At 50.4% G+C, this 27393-nt stretch overlaps 2 protein-coding genes, 1 long non-coding RNA gene and 3 other non-coding genes across 9 annotated transcripts in view; 5 read left to right on the top strand and 1 right to left on the bottom strand.

Annotated features, from left to right (window-relative positions):
* The first annotated feature begins 144 nt into the window (after positions 1 to 144).
* Trpv2 (transient receptor potential cation channel subfamily V member 2) lies at positions 145 to 22374 on the top strand. 3 transcript variants are annotated; one of them, XM_075992212.1, is made up of 16 exons: positions 145 to 349; positions 631 to 831; positions 2927 to 3208; positions 5610 to 5743; positions 7482 to 7772; positions 8863 to 9161; positions 12517 to 12690; positions 12928 to 13083; positions 13875 to 13973; positions 14468 to 14538; positions 14964 to 15129; positions 16638 to 16704; positions 17492 to 17823; positions 18879 to 19006; positions 20011 to 20090; positions 21028 to 22374. In XM_075992212.1, the coding sequence occupies exons 3-16, from the start codon at positions 3021 to 3023 to the stop codon at positions 21114 to 21116; spliced, it is 2274 nt and encodes a 757-aa protein (XP_075848327.1). In that variant the 5' UTR covers positions 145 to 349; positions 631 to 831; positions 2927 to 3020; the 3' UTR covers positions 21117 to 22374. The 3 variants fall into 3 exon arrangements, with proteins under 3 accessions (XP_075848327.1, XP_075848328.1, XP_075848329.1); XM_075992213.1 differs by lacking the exon at positions 631 to 831 and adding an exon at positions 864 to 999 and having other exon boundaries at positions 232 to 349; positions 21028 to 21223; XM_075992214.1 differs by lacking the exons at positions 145 to 349; positions 631 to 831 and adding an exon at positions 1415 to 1433 and having other exon boundaries at positions 21028 to 21223.
* Positions 22375 to 23405: 1031 nt separating this feature from the next.
* LOC142860670 (uncharacterized) lies at positions 23406 to 25266 on the top strand. Its single transcript, XR_012912385.1, has 5 exons — positions 23406 to 23677; positions 23875 to 23924; positions 24364 to 24412; positions 24818 to 24898; positions 25105 to 25266. It is a non-coding gene; the product is annotated as an uncharacterized LOC142860670 (long non-coding RNA).
* LOC142832047 (small nucleolar RNA SNORD49) lies at positions 23728 to 23796 on the top strand. Its single transcript, XR_012907140.1, has one exon. It is a non-coding gene; the product is annotated as a small nucleolar RNA SNORD49 (small nucleolar RNA).
* On the top strand, positions 24218 to 24287 carry LOC142832046 (small nucleolar RNA SNORD49). Its single transcript, XR_012907139.1, has one exon. It is a non-coding gene; the product is annotated as a small nucleolar RNA SNORD49 (small nucleolar RNA).
* Lrrc75a (leucine rich repeat containing 75A) overlaps positions 24696 to 27393 on the bottom strand; it is a 41522-nt gene continuing 38824 nt past the window's right edge. Inside the window, exon 4 of one of the 2 annotated variants that reach the window (XM_075992215.1) lies at positions 24696 to 26729. In XM_075992215.1, coding sequence (XP_075848330.1) covers positions 26198 to 26729 — 532 coding nt within the window. In that variant the 3' untranslated portion in view covers positions 24696 to 26197. The remainder of the gene's footprint in view (positions 26730 to 27393) is intronic. The other variant, XM_075992217.1, reaches the window with a different exon arrangement.
* On the top strand, positions 24965 to 25036 carry LOC142832066 (small nucleolar RNA SNORD65). Its single transcript, XR_012907157.1, has one exon. It is a non-coding gene; the product is annotated as a small nucleolar RNA SNORD65 (small nucleolar RNA).

The following is a 27393-nucleotide window of genomic DNA, read 5'->3' as shown; positions in this document are numbered from 1 at the left end:
GGGAGGGGGAGTAAGGGAAAGTTGGGGGCGGGGAGGAGGATGAGCTAGTCCCTGTTCTACAAGGCTTGATGAAGGGCTGACAAAATCAACCCCTCCTGTTGGCCTCCCTGTCCCCACCTGCTGGCTGCTTCTGGAAGTGCCCTTATAACTGGAGCCTTGAAGATCCCTGGGGTCAGGACGCTGAGGAAATCTCTCCCTAGATGGAAATATGGCTGGATGGGTGGGGCTGCATTCTTTGGGACAAAAGTTAGACTGAACCTCTTCTCTCCCTGGGGCTATCACACTCTTCTCTCCCTCCTTTATGGGTCAGCCAGTTACGAACCTCATGACTTCTGGGGGGCACATGATGGTAAGAACCGGGAGGGTGGGGGTCAGTGTCTTGGGGCACGAATCCCACACCCATACCAGTTCCCACCCAAGCCAAGGTCCCAGCACCCTAGGACTGCTTCTGATAGCCCCAGGGGGCTTCTTTGGCCATGAGTCGGGGTGGAAGTGCACCGATGAAGGGACAGGGCGTGTCTCCCCAGCGCAGGGTGTGGCCAGTGGTCCAGATGATAAGCCTGATGGCCAGTCACTGGTCCTTGACCGGTCGGCGCTAAATCCGCACTGTCCACTGTGCGCGACGAACAGGTTGAGGGTGGACAACACAGAGAGAGCTCGGAGCAGGCTGCGGAGGTTCCCGCAACCCACAGCTGTCAGCGCCGGGCCGCGCCCCTCCCGGCTGCACTTCCTCTCTCAGTCCCCGCTGTCGCTGCTGGGGAGCCCCGCTAAGCTCGGTGATCCTAGTGGCCTGCAGTCTGCTGCCTCCACGCCTCAGCTTCAGGCTGCGTGGTAAGTCGATTGGCAATTTCGGAATATCCTAGGGGCTGCGTCTGGACGTCTGACGGTGATCGGGTGGCTCTCCGTGCATCTCCATGCTTGAGGAAGGGTCTGCGTGGGATCTGGCTCCCTGGAGCCCCCAGGCCTCCTCCTCTGCTGCCAAAATGGGGATCCCAGGAGGTAGGGTAGAAGCCGGGGAGACAGTTGTTGCTGCTGGGGGGAGGGGGAGCGAAAATGGTGTCAGAGGCCGCAGGCGCCAGGGTTTGCTTGAGGACAGAAGCTAGGCTGCAGGAACCCATGCCATAATGTGGGCAGAAAGGTGGAGGTAACCATCAGGTCCCCTGGCTGTTGTGGAAAATGCCCCACCCAATTCTTTGAGGGTACTGGGATCCTGTAACAATTTGGGCCCAGGCCACACTGCCACTTCATCTCAGCCCTGTTCTTTTTGGTACCTTTCTTTCACCCACCTGCTCCCTACCCCCTTCTCCCACCCCTGACCCGGCTCTGATTCTCTTCTTCCTTCCGTTTCTGCCCTCTGGGGAAGACAGAAGCTCCCCAGCTCTAACTAGAGCCCAGCCATCTCACGTGATGGAAGCTGTGGTTGCAGTTTTCTGGTGAGGGTGAGATTAAGTCAGTTAACCCTAGACCCAGTATGGCATCTGAGGTGGGAAGGCAGATGGAGCTCGCCAATCTAAAGCCCCTACAGAGGTGGCATCTGATGCCCTCAGACATGAGTCACACAGGAAATGTAATTGGGTCTTGAGAACTGAAGAGGAACACCATGACATAAAGCAAAGCAAAGTGGAAGATTGCTTCCCTTTTCTGAGCCTCAGTTGTTCTGGCAGCAAAAGGAGGGATCTGGTAGGCCAATGGTTCCATTGGAGAATCTTCCTTTCTGCAATGAAGGTTTGAGCGACCTGTCCTGGCCCGGCAACTGACGTTGTTTTATCTGTCTGAACCACTGGGCCCCGGGTTTGATGTCACGTAGAGAAAGGGTGGAGTTACCCCCAATGGGGTTTGAGGTCTCTCTCTCTCTCTCTTCCTTCCTTCCTTTATTTCTTTTTTTTTTTTTTTTTTGAGACAGGATTTCTCTGTGTAGCTTTGGGGCCTATCCTGGAACTCACTCTGTATACCAGGCTGGCCTGGAACTCACAGAGATCCGCATGCTTCTGCCTCCTTACTGCTGGGATTAAAGGCGTGCGCCACCACCACCCAGCTCCTTTATTTTCCTGTGGATGTGGATGTGTGCAGATGCCAGAGGTAAATATGGAATGTCCTCCTCGGCATGCTCAATTTCATTGTTTGAGCCAGGATACCTCACTGAGCTCACCAATTCAGCTAGACTGGCTGGCCAGCGAGCCCCAGGGAGTCTCTTGTCTCTGCCTTTTCTCATTGAAATTAAAGATATACCTCAGTGTCTGGCTTTTTATATGGGGACTGGGGGTCCAGGTCCTGGTTGTGTGGCAAGCACTTTACTGATTAAACTATCTCCTTATCCCTTCCTTTCTCTTATTTTTTGAGGCAGAGTAGACCAGGCTAGCTTCAAACTCTATGTAGCTGGGGATGACTTTGAACTTCTGATCCTCTTGCTCCTCCTCCCCCCCCTCCTTTTTTTGGTTTTGTTTTTCCGAGACAGGGTTTCTTTGTGTAGCCCTGTCTGTCCTGGAACTAGCTCTGTAGACCAGGCCTGCCTCTGCCTCCTACGTGGTGGGATTAAAGGTCACTCACTGCCTGATGCTCCTACCTCTTCTTAAAAATATTTTATAAATTAATTATTTATTTTCTGTGTGTGAGTGTCTGTGCACTGCGTGTGTATCTGGTCTGGGAGCTGTGGAGGTAAGAAGAACATATTGGATGCCCTGGAAAGGGAGTTACAGAGGGCTTATGAGCCAACCTGTAGTGCTGGGATTTGAACCCTGCTTCTCTGGAAGAGCAATCAGTGCTCTTAACCCCTGAGCCATCTCTCCAGCATCTTGCTTTGGATCGCAGGTGGCTTATGCTTTGCTGAAGACAGAAGCCAGAACTCCCTGCGTGGCAGACAAGTGTTCTATTTAACTGCCCCTCCTCCCCAGCTCCTACTCTCAGCTTCTCGCTATCACTTCTCCAGGTCCCAGCCGAGTCTGCTCCCCTGCGGGATGAGAGCCTTGGCATCTCCATCGCCACAGAAGTTCCGGCTGTAAGGAGCATTGTCCTCTCTCAGGATGACTTCACCTTCCAGCCCTCCAGCTTTCAGGCTGGAGACATCAGATGGAGACCAAGAAGACAGTGCTGAAGTGAACCAAGGGAAGCATGAGCCACCCCCAATGGAGTCACCATTCCAGGGCGAGGACCGTAATTTCTCCCCTCAGATCAAAGTGAATCTCAACTACCGAAAGGGACTAGGTGTCAGGTAAGGCAGAAGATGGGGCTGGGACAAGAGAGGCTCCCACACAGCACCCCAAAGTCACTCAGTGACCAATCCAGCACCTGCCTCTTCCTCACTGCCTAGCTATGGTGGCTCCTAAGTCCCACATTCTCTTCCCTAGGGACACTCCTTCCAGAATGGTCTCCATACGTGGGCCTTGGCCAAGATTATGGTTTTTGGTAGGGACACTCTCATTCAATACCAAGTATGCAACTGACAATCAAATCCCCCTTGTTGATGTTTGACTCCCCGCTATTAAGGTTCCCTGTGTGGTAGCTGGGGTGGTGGCTGGATCCACGGTGCATCCAGGGAGACAGAGACACCTGGAACTGTCTTGAGGGCATCTCTGCTTTGCTCCAAAGCTGGCATGGTCTCTCAGGCAACGTGAACCCTGAGAACTGAGGACAGTAGGCTTCTGCTCAGGGTCATCTGGGCTTTGAGTTTCCTGTGTTCTCACTATCAATTCAGTGGGGGGGGGGGGGCATTGCTTCTAGTCCTGCTAGGAAACTGTACCTGGCTTCCCAGAATCGAATCCTCATGGGCCAGCAAGACTGCCAGGAAAGCCTATTTCTCCTTGCTCATCCCGGACTTGGCCACCAGCCTTGGCCCGCTACGTTGTCTGTGGCAGAGAACTGTGGCCAGATTTATGTTAGCTCAGACAGGTGCATGGGAGGTGTTTGTTTGTAGTGTGGCTGGCCTCATAGAGTTAGAATGGGCTCCCCGATGCCCTTTGGAGCCCCAGTCTGTGCCTTTCTTTGCCTCTCGATTCCTGCCCTGGTGGGAAGAAGCACTGTCCAAATGGCCATAATTTTTAAGCAGACAGACAGGGCTGTACTGTGCTGTCTCTGCTGTGACGGAGCCCTTCATTGTCATGTGGCCATGCGGCTAACTGGATGAAGGGTGCTCATCTAGCCAGGATGACGCAGACGCATCCCTGCGTGGCACAGCAGATGTGGGGACTGGCTTTAGACACCATGACGGCATGGCTTCAGGAGTAGATGACCCCGTTAGTCACCCTGTGTGTCAGAGTCACCAGTTCTTATTGGTCAATTCATTCCTCAGATCTGCTTGTTTGCTTTCTTGTTCTTAGGCAACCTCTTGCTATATAGCCCAGGCTAGCCTCCAATTTGAGGTGATCCTCCTGCTTCAGCCTCATGAGTGGTGGGATTACAGGTATGTGCTACCATGCCCAGCTTTCCATAAATGTTAAGCTGGGACTTAAGAGTCTCTAAATCATAGAGTAGCTGTCTTTTCTTATTTTGACCTCTCTCCCCTTATGTCTTCTTTTCATAGTTCTAGGGGCCCCACAATTAGGCAGGCCATTGTGGATCCTGACACGGCCTAGGAATGGGCTGCCTAGACACATTTGTGCACTATGCCAGATACACTGTGTGGGCTAATCACTTTATTTGATGATATTTCCTTGGGTCCTTATAATAACCATGGAATATTTTCATTTTTCAAGGAGCAACATAGGTTAAGAGAGGTTAAGTGACTTGTGGAGGAGATGGGGCCATCTCACTAAGCCACTGTCCCCATCACAAGACAACCCCAGAGCATGTCAGATGAGCCCCAGGAAGCCTCTTCTGGGCTCTGTGGAAGAGATTTCCAGGAAGTGCAGCTTCTCAGTAACACCATGGTCTTATGCTATCTAGTGCTGGGTGACCAAGATAGTCTAACTCTGGGAAACATCTTGTTTGCCCAGCCGAGACCCTCTCTTGGGGTTTAGAGATGGGGCAGCCTCCATGGCGCTCCAGTTCTGCACAGTGTGACTCTAGCTAAGTTACTTTACTTGCTTGCCTAACGGAGAGCCCGGTGGGTCAATGCCCGTAGGGCTGGAGTAAAGCTGAGTTAGTGCGGACTTCTAACCATTGAGCAGCTACTGTCTCAGCTTTTTCACTGGTGCTGGCGATGAACCGAGGCCTCGTGCCAACCAGGCAGACACTTTCCTGCCGAGCTCTGCCTCCATCCTCATTTCCGCTTCATCCTCAAGGGCAGGGATGCAGGCAGCCTTTAGTTTGCAGGCACCTCACACAATGCTGTCCAGACCCATACCAATGTCCGAGGGCCACTGTGAGGCGTGGGAGCTGGATGACTCCTGCGGAATCACGAGTCTCTTGAGAGGTGATGCACTTGACGCCGAAAATTGCCCGAGATGAGTAGGGCCGCAGTATTGCGGCAGGGTAATGTCCAGACCGGTTTCTTCTCCTCTTAAGGAGTCTGAACTTTTGGAGCCCTAGGAAAGGCCTCCCAAAGAATTACTGTGTGACCCGAGGTGCAGGGCTAGATAGAGGAGTACTGACAATACTTCCGTGAAGGAGGAGGCTTCGTGCTGGAGGGGTTGTGGCCTTTCTCCAACATGAGTCACAAAACACATTCTCCACAGCCAGCAGGACCCAAACCGGTTTGACCGCGACCGACTCTTCAGTGTGGTCTCCCGGGGTGTCCCTGAGGAGCTGGCTGGACTGTCAGAATACCTGTGCCGGACCAGCAAGTACCTCACTGACTCAGCGTACACAGGTAGCCCATTACCCTTTGGTGGCCTTTATGCTCAGGGTCAGAGAGGCAGCTGTACTGTTCTTGGGGTTGGAGAGACAGATAGCTCAGTGGTTGAGACCATCACTGACTGCTCTTCCAGAGGACCTGGCTTAGATTCCCAGTACTCCCGTGGAAGTTAACAGCCATCTATAAAAGCAGTTCCTGGAGATCCGATGCCCTTTCCTGGCCTTCATGGGACTGCATGCACTATAAAATAAGTACTCGGGAGGCAGAGGCAGGCGGATCTCTGTGAGATCGAGGCCAGCCTGGTCTACAAGAGCTAGTTCCAGGACAGCCAGGGCTATACAGAGAAACCTGTCTCAAAAAAAACAAACAAACAAACAAAAAACCAAATTGAAAAAAAAATGTACTGTAGAAGATTCAAATGGTAAAGAAATATGTAAAGCTGGGGGGGGGGGACCAGCCTGTCATCTTGGGCCACTGCTCATGGCTTGGCATCTTTTCAGATTCACCCAGAAGGTTAGATACATAAAGAGTTCCACATGCAATAATGTGTAATATGCTACTCTACTCTCCTCTGGATACATATTTATTTATTTATTATGTATACAATATTCTGTCTGTGTGTATGTCTGCAGGCCAGAAGAGGGCACCAGACCTCATTACAGATGGTTGTGAGCCACCATGTGGTTGCCGGGAATTGAACTCAGGACCTTTGGAAGAGCAGGCAATGCTCTTAACCACTGAGCCATCTCTCCAGCCCCCTCTGGATACATCTTATTTATTTATTTGGTTGTTGAGATGGGGGCTCACTAAGTAGCTCACGAGGCCAGCCTTGACTTAGCCTCCCGAGTGCCGCAAGGCGTGAGCCACCACGCCTAGCTTCACGGTGCAGGTGATCTCCGTGGAGACTGACCGTCATTTCATTGAACAGTGCCTGTGTATGACTGCTCAGACTGCAGCCTGAGACCGCAGCTTGCTACGTGCTTGGCCCTCTGTGTGCTAAGCACTTTGTTTATGTTATTCTCATAACTTTTCCTAATAACCCTAGGATATCTCCTTTCATCATAAAGGAAAATAGGTTAAAAGAGGCCATGGCACTTCCCGAAGGAGTCACAGTCCTTAAGTGAGGGAGCCACTTGCAAATTCTGCACTGGATTTTTTTTTAAAATAAGGGTCTCATATAACCCAAGCTGGCCTCAGCTATGGAGGCTGAGAATGACCTGGTTTTCTGGTCTCGTCTCCACTTCCCAAGTGCTGGGATTACAGGCACGTGCTGCTGGAGCTCAGACCCAATGTCCTCAGCCCTGCCCTGGATATTCATGGACAGACAATGAATGTCACAGGGTCAGGTGTGGTGGCTCATGCCTTAAATCCCAGCACTTGGGAGACAGAGACAGGAGGGTCTCTGTGAGTTCGAGGCCAGCCAGAACTAATAAAGTAAGACCCTGTGTCAAAACAAAACAACACACACACCACCACCACCACCACCAAAACCCCACACAGACAGTGTTAGTGTTGCATATGTATCGAATTACGTCTTAGAAACTTGGTGTTGAGGCAGAAATTGTACTCATGCCTGGTGGTATTTTAATGCCCATACTCTGGAGTCTTAATATCTTGTAGCCAAGTGTGTTCTCACCAGTTGCATAAAGTAGGGATCTTTTTATATCCTCCCTAAGTTTGCTGTACAAACTGGCAGACGGTCCAGCCTTGCTGGGTCTGAACATTGCCTGTGCCTTCCCCTCTCTCCTTGCAGAGGGCTCCACGGGGAAGACGTGCCTGATGAAGGCTGTGCTGAACCTTCAGGACGGGGTCAATGCCTGCATCCTGCCCCTGCTGCAGATCGACAGGAATTCTGGCAACCCTCAGCCCCTGGTCAATGCCCAGTGCACCGATGACTTCTATCGCGGCCACAGTGCGCTGCACATTGCCATAGAGAAGAGGAGCCTGCCGTGCGTGAAGCTGCTGGTGGAGAACGGGGCAGATGTGCATGCCCGAGCCTGTGGCCGCTTCTTCCAGAAACACCAAGGAACTTGTTTCTATTTTGGTGAGAGAGCTTTTCTTAGCCATGGTGAGATGCAGAATGCGTAAAGCTTTGTCCTAGGTTACATGGTTAGCAGAGCTGGCAGTGAGCCCCAGTCTGTCTGCCTCTAACCAGACCAATTAACTACAACTTGTTTAAAGAATGCTTAGCCTCCCCCCTCCCCTTTTTGTGTTTTTGGGTTTTTGTTTGTTTGTTTTGGGTCAGGGTTTCTCTGTGGCTTTGGAGTCTGTCCTGGAACTAGCTCTTATAGACCAGGCTGGCCTCAAACTCACAGAGCTCCGCCTGCCTCTGCCTTCCAAGTGCTGGGATTAAGGTGTGTGCCACCACTAGTCCCCTTTTAGGCATGGAAACTCAGCACGTACCCATGTCCAGACAGGGGAGAGGATGGGCTGCAGGAACTGGATTGTGCCAAGGCTGAGCATGTAGACTCAGAGTGTCTAACTCAGTGGTGGAGCATGTGGTTGGCATGCATGGGTTCACCTTTTAAAATTGTGGTGTATATCCTAATACTTGTTCATGTGTGTTCACGTTGAGTGTGGGGGCCAGAAGTTGATTTTAGGTGCCTTTACCTCTTTCTCTGTCTTTTTTTGTTATTGTTGTTGCTGTTGTTGTTTTGGGCTCCTTTTGAGACAGGGTTTCTCTGTGTAGCCCTGGCTGTCCTGGAACTTCTTTGTGAACCATGGTTGCCTCAAGCACAGAGATCCACCTGCCTCTACCTCCCAAGTGCTGGGATTAAAGGTGACACCACATTCTACCGTGGCAGTCACTATAGTAAATGAGCTATTGTCCCATCCCCCTGGGTTCCATTTTTAACACTCCCCCAAAATCATCCAAACAAATAAGTAAATAACAGCAAAAAAAAAACTGACCCACTATCACTGCTAAAAAAAAAACCAAAAAACAAAAAACCTACTAAATCAATGAATCTGACTAAAAAGAATTCGCATTAAGGGGTAGTGAGTTGACTCTGTCAAAGAAGAATGAAAGAGGCAAGGGGGGGGGCGCAGCCCGTTGTCTGCCTCTTACTCTTCCCGATCTGCAGGAAGAATGGTGAGGTGAAAGCAGAAGCTCAAGCTTCCCTCTTGGTCCGCAGGCGAGCTACCTCTGTCGCTGGCTGCATGCACCAAGCAGTGGGATGTGGTGACCTACCTCCTGGAGAACCCACACCAGCCTGCCAGCCTGGAGGCCACTGATTCCCTAGGCAACACGGTCCTGCATGCGCTGGTCATGATTGCAGATAACTCGCCTGAGAACAGCGCGCTGGTGATCCACATGTACGACGGGCTTCTCCAAGTGGGGGTCCGCCTCTGCCCCACTGTGCAGCTGGAGGATATCTGCAACCACGAAGGCCTCACGCCCCTGAAGCTAGCTGCCAAAGAAGGCAAAATCGAGGTGAGTACTGCCCCTCCCTCTCCTGCCTCTGTCAGCTGCAGCAGAACCCGAGCAGACAATTCCTATAAGTATATAACACATTCTGGTTTCTCCCGTCCTGGGCCCTTCATTATCTCCCCCCTTTCCTGTCATCCCTTTACATTCCTTTCTCACATTCAGTTCTTTTTGTTTTGTTTTGTTCAACTGAGTTTAAACCGGGCCATCTGTGTGATTGTAGGTTTCAAACTATCCATCGGTACCCTGAAGGCTCACAGGGTGCCAATGACTACCTCTTCCCAAGAAACAACGTTTTAAAAAAGATTATTTTTATTTTATGTGCACAAGTATTTTGCCTGTATGTACATCTGTGCACTGAGAGAACGTCTGGTGCCTGTGGAGGCCAAAAGAGGGTGCAATTACAGATGACTATACACTATAACATGACTATATCATGTGGGTGCTGGGAACTGAACCTGGATCTTCTGGAGAAGCAGCAAGTTCTGGGAACCACCGAGTGATGGCTCCAGCATCTGGAAGATAGCTGTATTAGTTATTGCTTGGCTGCTCATGATAAAACACCATGATCAACGTAACTTATGTGGGCTTAAGTTTCCAGAGGCATGAGTCCATCCCCACTAGGGCAAGGAAGTATGCTAGCAGGCAAGCACGGTGGCTGGAATAGCAAGTCAAGAGCTCAACAGCCAAGTAGGAAAGAGAGAATGAAGTGGGAATGGCAACCTAACTTTCAAAGCTCAAAGCAGCCCACCTACAGTGACATGTGTTCTCCAGAAAGGCCACACCTCCTAAACCTACCCAAACGGCACCATCAACTCGGTAGGACCAAGTATTCAGACACCGTAGCCTCTAGGGGAAATTTTTATTCACGCTAACACAATCACCTATTTTCTAGATTTTGTATAATTTGCTATTCGATTTTGTGCAGATTTTATCCACCGTGACATTCACATTTTCCTCCACTGTATGGTTGGGGCTGGAGAAATGGCTCAGCAGTGAAGAGCACTCATTCTAGCAGAGGACCTGAGTTTGGTCTCCAGCCCAATAAATCTCAAAAAAATCAAAATCAAAACAAAAGCATAAAAACAAAACAAAACAAAAAGCCAGGTGGTGGTGGTGCCTCTGCCATTAATCCCAGCCCTTGGGAGGCAGAAATAGGTGGATCTCTGTGATTTCGAGGCCAGCCTGGTCTACAAGAGCTAGTTCCAGGACAGCTAGGCTGTTACACAGAGAAACCTTGTCTCAAAAAAACAAAACAGGGGCTAGATAGATGGCTCAGAGGTTAAGAGCATTGCCTCCTCTTTCAAAGGTCCTGAGTTCAATTCCCAGCAACCACATGGTGGCTCACAACCATCTATAATGGGGTCTGGTGCCCTCTTCTGGCCTGTAGGCATACACACAGACAGAATATTGTATACATAATAAACAAATAAATATTTAAAAAAACAAAACAACAACAAAAAACCCAAAAATCTTTAAAAAAATCATATATTGTATATAATAAATAGTGTTTTAAAATTGTTTATTTTCATATGGATGAGTATTTTGCCAGCATGGATTATCTGCACCACATGCATGCCTGGTGCCCTTGGAGGCCAGAAGAAGGTGTTAGTCCCCCTGAGACTGGCCTTATAGATAGCTGTGAGCTGCCATGTGGGTACTGGGACTTGAACCTGGGTCCTTATAAAGGAGCAGCCAGTGCTCTTAACTGCTGAGCCATTCCTCTGGCACCATTATTTTATATACTTGATACCTATGTATATTAGTTACTTTCCATGTTGCTATACAAAACACCTGACAAAAAACACTTAAGGAAAGAAGGGTTTATTTGGCTCACACTTTGAGGGTGCTGGCCCCCATGGCAGGGAAGGCATGACAGCAGGGACATGAGGCGCTGGTCACATCGTGTCTGCAGTCAGGATGTAGAGAGAGATGAACGCTGCTGTGAAGCTCGCTTTCTCCTTTCCATTCAGCCCGGGATCCCAGCTGTGGGACGGTGTCATCCACACGTAGAATGTGTCTTTCCATCTCTATTGACCTAATCTAGATAATTTATTACTCACAGATATGCCCAGACACCTGTCTCTTCATTGGTTCTAGATCCTGTTAAGAAGATTAGCCATCACAGTATGTAGCTTGTATTGTATGCTATATAGCAGCGTGATTATGTATGTGTGATCATTATATTTAATATACCCATCTTTATTTTCTTCCAGACTTTTGCAGCTTATTTTTTGTTTGCTTTGAAATAGAGTCTTAGCCTAAGTTGCCTTTGAACTCTATTTATGTACATTTATCCTGTGTGTACATAAATGTGAACACATGCCATAGCATGTATGTGAAATTTCAATGGTGACTTGCAGGGGGTGGTTCTCTTTTTCTACCATGTAGGTTTCAGGGATCAAACTACCTTTATCCCATTTAGCCAACTTGTCAGCCCTGGTCTTGAACTCTTGGTCCCTCGCCTTAGCCTCCCCAGTGTTGGGATACAGGCGTGCATCATCATACCTGGTGCTGTTATTCTGTGTGTGTGAGTGGCTTGCCTGCAGAGGACAGAAGAGGGTATTGGATGGATACCCTAAAACTAGAGTTGTGGGTGATTGTGAACCACTATATGGGTGTTGGGAGCAGAATCAGGTCCTCTGTAAGACTAACAAGAGCTTTGAACCACTGAGTCATCTCTCCAACCCCTATGGTTTCATATTTAATGTCTGAAACTGTTTGGCTTGAAAGTACTTTTAGTAGAAAGAGTAAGTATTGGGGATGGAGAGATGGCTCAGAGGTTAAGAGCACTGCCTGCTCTTCCAAAAGTCCTGAGTTCAATTCCCAGCAACCACATGGTGCTTCACAACCATCTATAATGAAATCTGGTGCCCCCTTCTGGCCTGTGGGCATGCATGCAGGCAGAACACTATATATAATAAATAAATCCTTGAAAAATTAAAAAAGGCAAAGTTCTATGGCCTATGTAAGTTGCTCCCTCATCTGCACCCTTTTTGCCCTCACTCCTCATGTGTGAGCAAAGACTTCTTAACCTGTTTTGGAGTAGGGACCCCACACACATGCATAACTGGTGGTCTCTGATTTCAAGTGACCTTAAGTCCCCAGCTGGGATCTTTGTGCTATCCGAGGAGCTCAGAAATAAAATCCATGGAGGCAGGACTGACTGGGGAAGAAAGAGTCAAGCTGCCTGTCAGCCTACACCTGTGTAGAAACGTAAACTCGACAATTCATCCTGGGTCGGGAATACGGAAGAGCTGAAACTGTGCTAGAACGTCTGTGCTCTGCAGGGGCTCACAGTGTTGCCCAGCAACAGGGATGGTGACTAGCAAGCAGGTGAGCTCATGTGACTGCCCTGTAGATTTTCAGGCACATTCTGCAGCGGGAGTTCTCAGGACTGTACCAGCCCCTTTCCAGAAAGTTCACAGAGTGGTGCTACGGTCCTGTCCGGGTTTCACTGTACGATTTGTCCTCCGTGGACAGCTGGGAGAAGAACTCGGTGCTGGAAATCATTGCCTTTCACTGCAAGAGCCCGGTAAGCCCATGGTCTGCCTAGAGATTCTGGCAAAGGGCAAGCCCTCCTTCATGCCGCCGCCGTAGTACAGGGCAGCACCTTTCAGGGATCCTGGGTCTGGGAACCCGTTCCCCATTGCTCCTCTCCATCTCCCTTAGCCCTTGCATGAAGCCTGCCGTGAAGTGGGGGCTTGTCGTACCATCTAGCCAGCCGCGCCCTTCCCACATTGTGCTTTCGCTTCTCCCTCTCCCACCCCAGCACCGGCACCGCATGGTGGTTTTAGAGCCCCTGAACAAGCTTCTGCAGGAGAAATGGGAGCGGCTCATCCCGAGATTCTTCTTCAACTTCGCCTGTTACTTGGTCTACATGTTCATCTTCACCATTGTTGCCTATCACCAACCTTCCCTGGAGAAGGCAAGAACTGGGCGGGGCCATCCTGGGGCACCCCTGCTCGAAGCAACCCTGGGGTGAAAAGTGGAAGCATCCCATCCTACCACAGCTGACGCTGAGGGCTAGGCGGCCTGAGGGATAAGACCCTGAGCTCTTCTGGAAAGAGTCCCCCAGGGTAAAGACAGCAATGATAGCGAATTCTTCCTGAGTGCTTGCCAGATGTGCGTCAGTAGTCTAAGTGGTCAGCATCTGTTGACTAATGATGGCTCACACCAACCTCTGGGGTGAAGGGCCGCCATTCTCAGTTTCCTACCGAGGGAAGGGAGGGGCATAGAAAGGTTAAGTGCATTATCTAAGGTAATAAAAACTCTCAGTGATAGAGATGATCTGAGCCCAGAAAATATGGCTCTAAACCCAGTACTAATAACTGTTCTATGCTTCTAAGGGACTGGAATCAGGGCCTTTCCCCAGAGCCTGTGTCCTCTCTGATGCTCAGTGGCCTCTCCACAGCGCAGGCTCAGAATTATGTCTTAACCTAGATGTCTTTGGACGGCTAGCCGTTAGGGATGGGACCCAAGACTCTAGGTCTGGGGCTGGAGAGATGGCTCAGCGGTTAAGAGCATCGTCTGCTCTTCCAAAGGTCCTGAGTTCAATTCCCGGCAACCACGTGGTGGCTCACAACCATCTGTAATTAGGTCTGGTGCCCTCTTCTGGCCTGCAGGAATACACACAGACAGAATATGTATACATAAAAAAATAAATAAAATGTTTAAAAAAAAAGACTCTAGGTCTGATGGGAGTGTCTGTCTCTTTAGCCAGCTGTTCCCTCATCAAAAGCGACTTTTGGGGAATCCATGCTGCTGCTGGGCCACATCCTGATTCTGCTTGGGGGTATTTACCTCTTACTGGGCCAGGTAAGGACACCTTCCTATTTCCCCTGCCTATGTAGCTCCCAATCAACTGAAGCAAGACAGGACTTTACAGGGAGTTAACTATACTCTCTTCACTGCTGGAGAAACAAACCTCCACACTGGCCAGGATCATCAGCCCAGGGTGGCCCCACCCACAATGGGCTGGGCTCTCCTCCATCAATCACTAGTTAAGAAAATGCCCTACATACAGGCTTGCCTGCCTATAGCTCCATCTTACGGAGGCATTTCCTTAGTTAGTGTTCCTTCCTCTCAGATGGCTCTGGCTTATGTCAAGTTGACATAAAACTGTCCAGCACAAGCTACATTTTGAGAGGGAGGGAGGGAGGCTAACGATTTAGCCCTTGGGGTGGTGTTCACTAGGTTCCTAAATACTTGTGAAGCAAGTCGGGGGAGCTGCAATCCAGGCCACAGGGGTGTTCTGGCTGCACTCAGAACTGAAGAGCAAGGGTCACCCTCTGACCTCTCTCTCCCCACAGCTGTGGTACTTTTGGCGCCGCCGTCTGTTCATCTGGATCTCATTCATCGACAGCTACTTTGAAATCCTCTTGTACGTGAGTCTCCTTTCCTATACTGTCTCTGATGCCTGGGCGCGGCAGGTGTGGTAGAGAGCTCCAAGCTGGTTGTAGAGACCAGGACTCAAGACTCCAAGCTGTTCTAGGGGACAATAATGGGAGTGTTCACCAGACTTGAGAACCCTGGGTGTGGGCGAGCTTGGATAGGCCCTTTCACGTCCCCATCTTTGTAGAACCTGTTTCCATGTAGCGTTCCAATTTTTGAAGACATTCTCTGATTCAGGTATCATTCTTACAAATGGGAAGCCCAGAGCATAAGTAAATAACTCACCCAGGGTGGAGGTCAGGCTATGATTGATCTAGCTCCAGACAGACGGAGTCCACCAGAGGTGGTAGAGGCAGTCAATGGTGGCTGCTGCCAAGTGGCCTGGAGGTTGATCCACATCTTGTCTTCTCCCAGCCTTGTCCAGGCTCTGCTCACGGTGCTGTCCCAGGTGCTGCGTTTTGTGGAGACTGAATGGTACCTGCCCCTGCTGGTGTCGTCCCTGGTGCTGGGCTGGCTGAACCTGCTTTACTACACACGTGGCTTCCAGCACACAGGCATCTACAGTGTCATGATCCAGAAGGTGAGAGATGAGGGCGGACCAAGTACAGTTAGACTAGGGCGGCCTGGACACCACCTCCCAGTAGGACTCCTTTTGGTCCCATGAGGCAGGAGCTATCCTCGACAGCTAATCTGAGCAGAAGAGAGTTTGCCCAACACTACTGCAGATGTAGGCATGCATACCTGGATGTCTTCACACATATGCAGATGCATATATATATATGTTTGTTGGCAGGTGTCCACATAGGAACATGGGCATCTTTCATAAAGGAGCAGATCATATTCATATGCATTTATCCATGTCTGAACCATGGGACATGAGGCCATCTACATCAGTCTGCACCCATCTCTTTCACGAGTGTTTAGGAGTGCCCACTGTGGTCCTGGCTCTGTCCTAAGCATTGGGATCACAGCAGTGACAAAACAAAGTCCTTCCTCGCCGGGCGATGGTGGCGCACGCCTTTAATCCCAGCACTCGGGAGGCAGAGGCAGGTGGATCTCTGTGAGTTCGAGACCAGCCTGGTCTACAGAGCTAGTTCCAGGACAGGCTCCAAAGCCACAAAGAAACCCTGTCTCGAAAAACCAAAAAAAAAAAAAAAAAAGTCCTTCCTCTTTTGACGCTGATGTTCCTGTGTGGGGAATGAAATTGCTAGGGAAACAGTCCAGGGTGTTGCTGACTACAGAAGAAACACACAGGACAGTACTATGGAGAGGAACCGTGGCAGATGGTACTTTAGAGGGTTGGTGCGCAAAACCTTTTGTTGTTTTTGTTTTTTTTTTTTCCTCAAGACAAAACCCTTTCTAAAGAGGAATTTTTGTTTTGTTTTGTTGAAACAGCGTTTCTCTGTGTAGTCCTGGCTGTCCTGGAACTCGTTCTGTAGCCCAGGCTGGCCTCAGACTCACTGAGATCCTCCTGCCTCTGCCTCCCGAGTGCTGGAATTAAAGCCGTGCACCACCACTGCCTGGCTGGGAGTGTTTAAGTTTTCTTTTTATACAATGTAGAGGATGGGACCCGGACCCTCATACAATCTAGCAAGCACTTTACCACTGAGGTAGACCCACAGTCGTTAGTGGTGACCTGGAAGAATGAGTCAGTCACCTCAGAGTGGAGGAGGAAGCATCCTTTTCAGAGGGAATAGGAAAAGGGAAGGCAAAGAGCCAGAACCAGCAGCGAGTGCTTGAGACAGCCAGGAGACAGCCATCGAGACAGAAATGCCAAGGAGCTCCAGTGTGGGGAGGGAGTAGGTGGCTGGGGGTGCCTGGGGTTTTAAAATTCTGGTGAAAGAGGGATTGGAGAAATGGCTCAGCAGTTAGAATCAAAGTCAGGCTCACATGCCTGTGGGCAAGCACTTTCACCCACTTTCATCTGAGCTGGAGGCAGATTCTTTGAAAAGCTCCCGCAGCTCAGAATGACCTATGTTTGTGCAGACACAGTCTGTGAGAGGGAACCCGACTTCCGGGGGAGGGGGAGGTTGGTATGCCGTGGGTCACTCACCCAGTCTTCCTTCCCCTTGGGCTTGTGTGTTCCAGGTCATTCTTCGCGACCTGCTCCGATTCCTGCTGGTCTACTTAGTCTTCCTTTTCGGCTTCGCTGTAGGTAAAGACTCTTCTAGCCGTTGAGCGTGTGTGTTCCTGTGCAGTGCCTGCATGTGTGCGCACGAGGGTCTGTGAATGTACGTGTATGCACACAGAGAGACCTGAGCAGGATACCGGGTGTCTTCTGCTATTGTTCTCTGTCTTATTGCCTTGAGACAGCATCTCTTACTGAAATGGAAGCTTGCTGGTTTTTTTTTTTTTTTTTTTTTTTGGTTTTTTCGAGACAGGGTTTCTCTGTGGCTTTGGAGCCTGTCCTGGAACTAGCTCTGTAGACCAGGCTGGTCTCGAACTCACAGAGATCCGCCTGCCTCTGCCTCCCGAGTGCTGGGATTAAAGGCGTGCGCCACCATCGCCCGGCAAGCTTGCTGGTTTTTGATTAGCATGGTCAGGGAGTGCTAGGAATCTGCCTGTCTCTGTCCTGTAATGCTGGGGTTATAGCCACATATGACTTTAAAATTTTTAAATTACATTTATTTGTGTGTGTGTTGGGGGTGATCAGGAGACAACTTATGAGGAGGTGATTATTTTTCTTCCATCAGAAAAATGGGGATCAAATACAGGTCATCAGATTTGGAGGCAAACACCCTAACTCCATGAGCCATCTTGCCAGCCCTATGCCCAGCTTTTTGCCTGGGTGCTGGAGTTTCAAACACAGGCCCTCATGCTGGCAACAAAAGTACCTTTACCCACTGAGCCATCTCCCCGGTCCAGATGCCCCTTCTTGCCCCTGCCCTGCAGCCTGCCTGCCTGTCTCCCAAACTGAGACCCTCCCTCTCCCTTACCCACAGCCCTAGTGAGCTTGAGCCGGGAGGCCCAAAGCCCTAAAGCCCCTGCCGGTAACAACGCCACGGTGACAGCACAGCCCGTGGCGGGCCAGGAAGAGGAGGAGGAGGTCCCATACGGGGGCATTCTGGATGCTTCACTGGAGCTCTTCAAGTTCACCATCGGGATGGGCGAGCTGGCCTTCCAGGAGCAGCTGCGCTTTCGCGGGGTGGTGCTGCTATTACTATTGGCCTATGTTCTTCTCACCTACGTTCTGCTGCTCAACATGCTCATCGCCCTCATGAGCGAGACCGTCAACAGCGTTGCCACTGACAGCTGGAGCATCTGGAAGCTGCAGGTACTGCCCGTGAGGCGCTCCTCTCTCACCCTTGGGACCTTGCTGAGGGCCCAGCACCCAGTCACGTGAGCTCAGCCCAGCCAGACCAACCTCTAGATTGCAGCCATTCATTGCATTGTAGGGTTGTTAAAAGGATCATATGAGCTCAGGAATATGAAGCATTCAGGATAGTGCCTGGCACATTGAAGGTGCTCACTGAGTCAGTTATGATCCGTTGGCATTATTATGGAGACAGAGTTTCACGATGTATCACTGATTGGCCTCCAACTCACAGCAATCCCCTACCTCAGGCTTGTGAGTGCAGGGATTACTTCAGTCTTCTGAGTGCAGTGCGTCACCATGCCTGAATATCAGGTGTGTCTTGAATGCCTATACTGGTAGGGTTATGTAGGACAAGCCCCACAGAGAATAAGACAAAGGCCCCTCCTGAGCTCCACATATGTAAAATATAGTTAGACTGATGTGGGTGGAGGGGAGAGATTGGAGGTCTGATATGACATCCCCCACTACAGAAGCATTAGACGTGTCTTACTTGATGAAAGAAAGGCTGTGTAGGTTTTGGCCAGGGAGAGCCTTGCCCTGGAGGTTGGATTCCGCTGCCATGTTATTGCTGTCCTTGGGCCATTTCCTCCTTGAGTCTCAGGTGGTGGCACCAGTGGGGTCTGGGATGCCCTGGCATGTGTGCGAGTGGGCATGCCCGTGAGAGAGGGGATATGGTCTGGAGTCTGACGTGCAGAACAAATCACTGTTGAGTATTCCTTATGTGTATGCCACCAACACCACCCGAGGTGTCTTTCCCTTAGTTTATAGATGGGGAAACTGACATTCTGAGAGGACTGGACCCTCATGCCCACAAGAAATCAGATATTGCAAAGCTAGATTCCAGCTCACATGATATATATATATATATATATATATATATATATAATATATTCATTTTGCATATATTCATTTTTCATTCTGTAAAGTTCTGTGAGGGCATCTTTTTTTCCCTTGCTCTGGGTGCTTCTTTCTCCAGGCAGGGTACCAGGACATTTTGTTTCCTTTGTCCCCAGAAAGCCATTTCTGTCTTGGAGATGGAAAATGGTTACTGGTGGTGCAGGAGGAAGAGGCATCGCTCAGGGAGGCTGCTGAAAGTCGGCACCAGATGGGACGGTGTCCCTGATGAGCGCTGGTGCTTCAGGTGAGCAAAGTGGGCAGGACAGGGCGGGGCCTGGATAGCCCAGGAGAGTGAGGAGAACCCAAGTACTCTACCTGGGCAGGTAAGATCAGGGATGCTGGATCTAAGAGACACAGACCCCACTCCCTGGCCCCACTGCCGCCGCCTGTGTATTAACCTGTCTAACCCTGCCGTACCAGCGGTGTAAACTTAAAGTCCCTCCCTGGTGAGTCCTGACTTCTATCAGGCCAAGAAGCCAGTACTCTGGGGTTATTGTGGCTACCCTCATCCATAGCTCTTCCAGTCTGATCTTGGAGCTATATCCCCTTCCATGGAAACCAAGCTTTTTAGTGTTCAGAGAAGAGGAAACCGTCATGACAGGGAATGTGGTACCTAATGTCCGGTCACAGCTGACACCTTTACAGGCAGCAGCTGAGCAGGGGAGAAGATGAGGGCCGTATTTGTGACAAGTAGCCACAAAAGAGCCCAGAACCTGAAGCCCAAAGATATACCTGATCAGTCAGGTGGTGGTGGCGCACACCTGTAACCCCATCAATTAGGAGGCAGAGGCAGGAGTATCTCAGTGAGTTTGAGACCAGCCTGGTCTACAAAGTGAGCTCCAGGACAGCCAGGGCCACACAGAGAAACCCTGTCTCAAAAAAAAAAAAATAAGAACCCAAAAACAAACGAACAAAAAACAAATGAACAAAAAGATACACCTAATCTCGCTCCCTTGCCTCTGGTTGCTCTGAGAAACCCAGACACTGAGAACAGTTGGAGAGAAGGGCACTTCTCCATTCACGTACACGTCTGTCCTTAGGGGCTGTATGTCATCTCAGAGTCACAAGGACAGAATTTGTAGGATGTGGGTGGACCAATGCCTTGTTAGAGAAGGGCAGAAACAAAGAAAACAAAACCGTCTTCCTCATGTACAGTCCCGTGGGAGAAGGGAGGTGAGTCCTCCCAAGGGCAAAGGCTGCTAGGCACTTCAAGCTTCCCTGAACTTAGAGCTGTTTTGTCAACTGCAGGGTGGAGGAGGTGAACTGGGCTGCGTGGGAGAAGACACTCCCCACCTTGTCTGAGGATCCGTCAGGGGCGAACAGCCCTGGTGAGTAGGCTTGGGACCAGCCCTTGCCCTGGTTCTTGTGAGCCTGTGCTGTGGGGTTGCAGGCAACACAGCCTTTGAGAGGCCAGGGTGGGACTCAGCCCTGCTGTGTGACTGCTCCGCAGCTGTGCCCACACCTGCTTCTCCTGTAGGGACTGGTGCCTCAGTTCCTCTCTGTGGCAGGTGTCCTGCTGGCCTGTTAGGGGAAAGATTTTCAGCTTACATGAAGTACGCTCTGCCTATGTGCCTCATTCTGGCCTCTCCGCTATCTTCTCTGTCCATCCCTCCTACCTGATCCTGACATCCTTGGCCTCTCGGCCATCCCCTTACCCTTGCACCTCTGTACCCACTGCAAGGTGTCTCAGTAGCTACAACATGTACCTCCACCTTCAGACAAAGCTTTCTGCTTCAGGCCTGTCCCACTCCATTCTGGCTAATGTAGACAAGGACTTCACAGGGCCCCCACTACACAGCTCCGGAAGGCACGAATAGTCTTCAGTGTGGAGCTCAAGGCCCTGAGTTGTTGTTTGACTCATTCCTCAGGGTTCTGTCAACATGGTGGCCATTCACACTGTGATACTCTTTGTTCTTTGTTTCCCTGACACCTTCTTGTCTCTCTGTGCGCTCCTCTTCTCAGGGTGTCCCTACCCACCCCAACACTAAAGAAGGGTTACCTCTTTCCCTGTTTTTCAGTATGTCTCGGGTCTTCCAGTTTCTGATAGAGCCTGTCAGCTGTGGGGGCTTTTGCGTTCCTGTGGTGAGACCGTGAATAGCCCAAGGAAGGGGTTCAGGAGATTCTGGTAGCAGGAACAAAGCAGGGAGACGACACTGCAGGATCGGCTGTTATACTCAGAACATGGCAGGCTTTCTTGTTCCCCTGGCACCTACTGCTTGGGATGCACCAAGGGCAAAGCCACAGTGTTCCTTATTCTGTTCACAGGTTATGAAAAGAACCCAACCTCTAAACCTGGGAAGAGCCCTGCCTCAGAGGAAGATCACCTGCCCCTCCAGGTCCTCCAGTCCCACTGATGGCCCAGACGCGGCAGAAGGCTGGCACGGCAGAGTAGGGAACCCTTCTGGCCACCCCCACGAGCTCCGAGGCTACTGAATTTTGGTGGAAATATAAATATTTTTTTGCATAACTAAGTGTTCTAGAAGTATTATTTGAACAAAATCACGGGGGCCTGGCACCTGGTGATATGTGCTTGTGTCTCTAAGTGCCCACCTAGCTCGGGGGCTAGTCTGCTCAGAAACCTCACTGGCTGGCCACACCTCAGTTCCAGCCCAGTCCTCTTTTATGTGGCAGGCTGAGAGCTGGGTTCAAATGAAGCCACTTTCCCACCTAGAGGACGACTAAGTCTCTGCTAAGCGCTAGATTGTCACTCTTTCACACACCTGGGCTTCAGCTTCCCCCTCCCCCAATGACTCTTTGCAGGAAAGCCAGAGAGGCCTTCTTGAGACAGAAGACAGGCAAGTCACCTCTGAACTCTGAAAGCCCGAGAGAAATATCCCCAGCCTTGCATGTTTTTGCTGTGATTCCCAGACTCCCCCTCTTTCCCCTACAATTTATGCTTCTAGGGGAATTTGATGAAAAGTCCTTAGTACTTTCTCTTCATCATTCACGAAGCCTGAAGGGCCTCACATTTGACTCTGACTTGGCATTTGTAGGTGTTTCTATGACCTGAAACTCCCAGAAGGAAGAGAGCAAGGGGAGAGCAGCCCCTATGTTAAAGATTCAAGGCCGAATGACTTGTCTGAAATTGTCTTTCAAGCCAGAGTTAAACGATCTTGTGCTATTCTTGGTTTCTTTGACCCCTCTCCCCCATGTCTGATTTAACAGTCTTGTGACTATCAAAACCTTACACCAACTATTCTTAGCAGACCACTAATTTCCACAAACCCAGAAGCTAAGAAGGTCACTGGATAGCACCTGAAACCCACAGCAGACAGCACCTGAAACCCACAGCAGACAGCGCCCTTCTTGCTGTAACTGGCCAACTGTGGTCCTTTCCAAATGACTCTCCTTGTTCTGTTACTAAAAACACGCATGAACCCACTTCCAAAATGGGACATGGTATTTGGGGAAACATGAATCTGTGTTTCTGGTCGTGGAGCCCCACGCCTTTAATCCCAGCCCTTAGGAGGCTGGGAGGCAGAGGCAGGCAAATCTCAGTGAGTTTGAGGCCAATCTGGTCTACAAATAGAGTCCCAGGACAGCCAGGGCTACACAGAGAAATACTGTCTTGGAAAAAAACAAAAAGTAAATAAATCCATACGAAGTGTATGCAATCACAGATGTGTGTGTTGCTGGTTGGAACATCTCACATACGATACATCTCGTATATAATAGTCCTATCAGACTGCACTGAGGTGTTTGGAGACAGGTTTTCACTCTGTAGGCCAGGTTGTTCTTGAATTTACAAGAACCTTACTCTAGCCTCCTGCACGCTAGGATTACAGGCTCATGTAACTCAGGCTGCCCTCAAACTCTCTATATAGCCGAAAAAGACCTTGAACTTCTGATTCTGCTGCCTCTACATCCCCAGAACTTGGGAGTTTGCCACAGTACCCAGTTTATGAGGTGCTGGGGATGGAACTAGGAACTAAGAACTTCATGTTTGCTATGTCCCCAACCCTTACGAGACACCCGAACGTGCTCGCATACTGATGGGATAGTATCGGAGGTTTTCTATTGCCCGGGAGATAAACCCGATGCAAAAGTCTCGAGTCTGAAGCAGAAAGGGCAGGGGACAACGAAAATAGACCCAACAAGACTTCCTCTTAACTATAATTCCCTAAGAAATGTGATGAGGGCTGTCTGCATAGGGTCTTGAGAGGTTCTGTGAATATGCTTTAACAGAAATGAGGCACAGAACCGCCCGAATCCTTAGCGGCAGCTACTGTTTTTTATTGTCTCTGAATGCAGTTTTGGGTATGATATCTCAGGCAGGCCCCGGAACAATGTCTTAACCCTCCAATCCCAGGTCCGCAGGCTCTCCACTACCCAATTAGATTATTTTGGCTCCCTTTTCCTTCCTCCTTTTTCTTTTGTTTTATTTTGAGTCAGGGATCACTAAATCACCTAGGCTGGACTCAAATTCCTGCCTCAGACTCCTAAACAGTTGTGATTTCAGGCCTGCGCTGTCAGATCTAACTCCACAGGCGTTTTCAAAGCATTGAGAATACGCAGAGCACAGTAGACACACTCAGAAACCCGCGCTTAAGCCTTCGCGCAGGCGCGCTGGATCTCGCTGCGCTCGTCACTACCCAGAATCCCCGGGGCGGCAGAGACCACTCACTCAACAGAAGGGGGGAGTCGTGGGTCGCGAGGCGGGCCTAGTGCACGGAGACTTCCCGTGAGCCTTTGCCACCCTCACCCTCCCTCGGGTGAGAAGTGGTCTATTCCGAACCCTTAAGACGGGGGCGCACACCGGTTACGGTCTCTTTCTGCTGACGCCACGACGTTTGTGTTTGCACCTTGCAGCTGGGTCTGGCGCCTGGGCCTAGCAGAGCGGAGCCGGTGCGATGCTGAGCTGGCGGCCCGGCCTTCTAGCCCCTCCGTGGGCGCCGCGCACACCTGAGGGAGCCGGGTAGGTCGGGGTCTGCGTCCCGGGGCACCGCGCGTGGACGGGGTGGCGACTGCTCTGATGATAATGAGGATTAGGAAGTGCCGTCCGAGGCGAGAACTGACGAGCTCCCTTAGCTGACCGCAGTCGTCAGCCCTCGGCGACGGACTGCTGAGCCCGAGTGTTGGAATTGGCTCTGAACTCCCGTTCTAACCTTTCAGACCGGGGATGGACAGAATGTCGAACAGGAGGCCCAGGATCCCACCCTGAGGTAAGAATTTTCGGGGCCATTGGTCACGGTGTGGCCAAGATTGTAATTTCGCTACCTGTGGCCTCCAGCCATTCTTAACCTAAACGGCTCCTGGCCCTAGATGGCTCAGTTGCTAAGAGGCCTACTACTATATCATACTGTGCCCAGGTGGGGTGGCCCATACCCCCTTAACTCGGAGTCTGAGCGCCAGGGAAAGCACCGTGTGCTGCCGTCGGTAACATTCCTGCGCACCCACAGGGTCTCCAGTTAATGGCTGGAGGCACGGGTTGGAGTGAGACACCTGAACACTTGATTGCTGTGATGAGATCGCTATAGGAAGTGCCGTCAGAGGCGATAACTGACGATAACTGTTCCTGGCTGACTGCAGTCAAGCGCTCACCATTGCCTGGCCGTTAGGATTAGCTCAGCCTCTATTGTAACAACAGCTTTATTTTTCTAGGTAGGGAATTTGGAGTGGAGGACTTCTCGCAGCCCTGGCCTCCCATGAGGTAAGCTTTCCTTGATTTTAGTTGGGCCAGACCTTGTTAGCTTGGTTTGGAATGCTTGTACTCAGTGCTGGTTGTAGTTGGGCTAAATCAAGGTGGGGTGTGCATCTGGCCATCTTTATCTGTTCACGGAGGCTAGAAAAGGGCCCTAGAGGTGGTTGTGAGTGCTGGGAATCAAGCCTGGTCCAGTTGCATTTTCCCAGCCCTTAAGTTTCCACTGATCCTGTCATCTGGGTTCCATGGGTTGAACCTTGGTGGGCTGGTTTATCAGAAGCCGTCTCACTGGTAGTTAAGATTATATTTTAATAACTTAAAATAGACCCTCTGTAAGGCTTTCGGTACTCTTGGTAGGTTGTGCTTAGAGCTGGGCTTCAGTGGGGCTATCATTAATCCATCCTGTTTCTGCAGTCCATTTTAGGAGTGTCCCTTCCTCAAGTTTGGAGGACCGAGTGCTAGAATGCAGTGTTGGCAGCAGTGGAGAAGGAGGAGGTAAGCTTGCTCTGCAGTGATCGCCTCCAGCAGCTAGCTGAGCTCTCCTTACTCTGAAAGGATATCAAATGATGAGATCACCTAAAATAGCTGGAATTACCGGCAGATTGGTAGTGGTGAGCCTATGGTTCTCTGAAGATATCTTTAGGTGTTCTGCAGGCCATTGGTTGGAGCAAATGTGATTCTGAACTTTAGTCTCTTTGCAGGCTATTTCCAGAGGAGTGCCCATCAACTCACCAGATTCTGACTGAAGGCCACCTCATGAAAAAACTCCCAAGTGTGTCTGCCCACCTTGTCCTGGTCAGGCACCTCTGATATCCTGCCCCACAGGACATTTACACTACTTAATAAATTTGTTTCCAAAATGATTGCCACTGTATTGGTTGAATTCACAAGTCAATGTGTGTGTGCAGCAGTTACCTGAGTCAGCGAGTGCTACAGTAAAGCAGGGCCTCTGGTGCTGGTCCTTAAAAACTTGTATTTGAAGACTGAAATATGTCAGGTGTTAAGCAGCCTAGCTTTAGCACTGTAAACTTCTGGTCAGTCTAAGCTGCTTTCACAACCTAGGACTTGGGCAAAGGTTCCAAAGCATTTAAGGCACCCACACTTCCAATTCTGGTCCCTTCACGATTTATGCAGTACCATGCAAGGCCCCTAACTCACCCAGATCCTTTAAGCCTGTTTGCTTACCTGGCCTGTAAGGGTTTGATTCCCCAAATTCATAACTGCCTGTGAGTATAGGAGCTGTTTGCTGTGGGAAATAAGGAACATGGGGAAAAAAGGCTAGGGCTGAACTAGTCCTAGAGCCTTTTGATAAGGATTAAGTGCTTGAAAAGCCATTCCAGGGATTAAGTCCTGGGAATGAGGTCTCGAACTTGGCTGGTAGAAAGGAAAAAGTTGTGCTGGTTGGGTAAGGGCACTAGGCATGGTACTGCCTTTCACAGTAAGGTCCCCAGTCAAGCAAAGGGAGGATTGCAGCTTGGACTGGTTAATGCTCTTAACCACACACCCTTTCCAAGAGGCCCCTGGAATTGGAGAGATTCTTCAAGGGTCTTACCCTAAATTAACTCTAAGGGGGTTCAACAGTACTGGTGGGACAGTACTTGATCCAGCTGCACAATTCTGGAGAACATCCCTAGAGCAAGGGATGACTTCTCAGGGCATGGTATTGGGAGTTCGGGACAAAAAGTATTCTGATCTCATCCTGGTGTTTGGGTGGTGGGTGGGGTTCAGGCATCCTGATGGGTAGAAACCCCTAATCTGCCTTAGCCATCCTGACAAGTTCTCCCTGCTTCCAAATCATGTCTGAGTCACAATCTCCCTGCTGTCATGGTCTCTGCTAGGTGTCATAGGGCTTCCTCCAGAGTCCTGCTCACTTGTGCCTTCCTTGGTCTCTTCCCCAGTACCTGGCCCCTCACCCAGCTCCAGGATAGTAGGTAGGTGGCCTTGTTTGGGAGAGCGCTTGCGCAGGCTGAGCAGGAAGGGCTGGGGTAAAGAGAAGATGTCCACATTGTTGCCCAGGTCAATCCATGTGACATTGGGGAACTTGCTGGGGTCCTTCAGGGTGTCAGTGAGGTCCCTCAGCAGAGCCCTGGTCAGCCGGTTGCCATTGAGGGCTAGTGTGGTGAGGCGAGGCAGGGTACTGAGCGCCGGCAGTAGCTGCAGGACCATGTCGTCTGTGAGGCCTGTGAAGCCCAGCTCCACACTGTCCACTTGCTCTCCACAGCGCTGAAGATAGCTGGTCACCCGCTCCAGGTCGCGTGAGGTCAGTGGGATGCCTGACAGGTCCACCATGTTGTCTGGAGGACTCCCAGCTAGGAGGGCCTTAAGACTGAAGGAAAGAAGGAACAGGCTAAGCAAACAGGGCAGGCCTTTATTGGAGGCAGGAGTGTGTATTACCACAGAACTGGCCTCTGCTTAACTCTGACCTGGGGTTTCATTTCTTCTATCCCTTCTCAGGATGGGGAAACTAGGGAATCCCCAGCACCTGCTTCAGGCTCAGCAGAGTGGGCAGAGCATCAGATTTGAAACTCATTCCAGCCGCTCTCCAAGCCTATGTTTCTGTGTGGTGCCTGCAGTTTCCTATCCTGTGCTCTCTAGCTAGTTACTAAAGGTCTGTGCTTCAGTTGCTTGCCAAAAAACAAAAAAACAAAAAACCTGCCATTATCATAGGGTTATGAGGAACACTAAATACTAAGTGTTACAAGGCAGATGAGTAAATGCTGTCAGTGTTAGTCACTTGAGTTTCCACAGTTGTGTGGCAGCTGACCTGCCTCCAAGAGCTGAGGTAAGCTCTCAGAGGTGAGAGCAAAAGGCCCCTGGAGGCTCCATGCCTCCATCCCCTCCCTTGCTATCTGCTGCTCCTATGTTCTGGAGCCCAGACCACTTGGCTTGGTGCTAAGTGTGCCTCCAACCCCCGTTCCCCTTGGTGAGATAACTATTCTCTGAGTTTCCAAATACCCGAGGCAAACCCTGACCCTTCTACCCTGGGAATG

Source organism: Microtus pennsylvanicus, chromosome 11 (assembly GCF_037038515.1).
Source record: "Microtus pennsylvanicus isolate mMicPen1 chromosome 11, mMicPen1.hap1, whole genome shotgun sequence".
NCBI lineage: Eukaryota > Metazoa > Chordata > Mammalia > Rodentia > Cricetidae > Microtus > Microtus pennsylvanicus.
The sequence above is the reverse complement of the archived record's forward strand: the minus strand, read 5'-3'. Positions and strand labels throughout refer to the sequence as shown.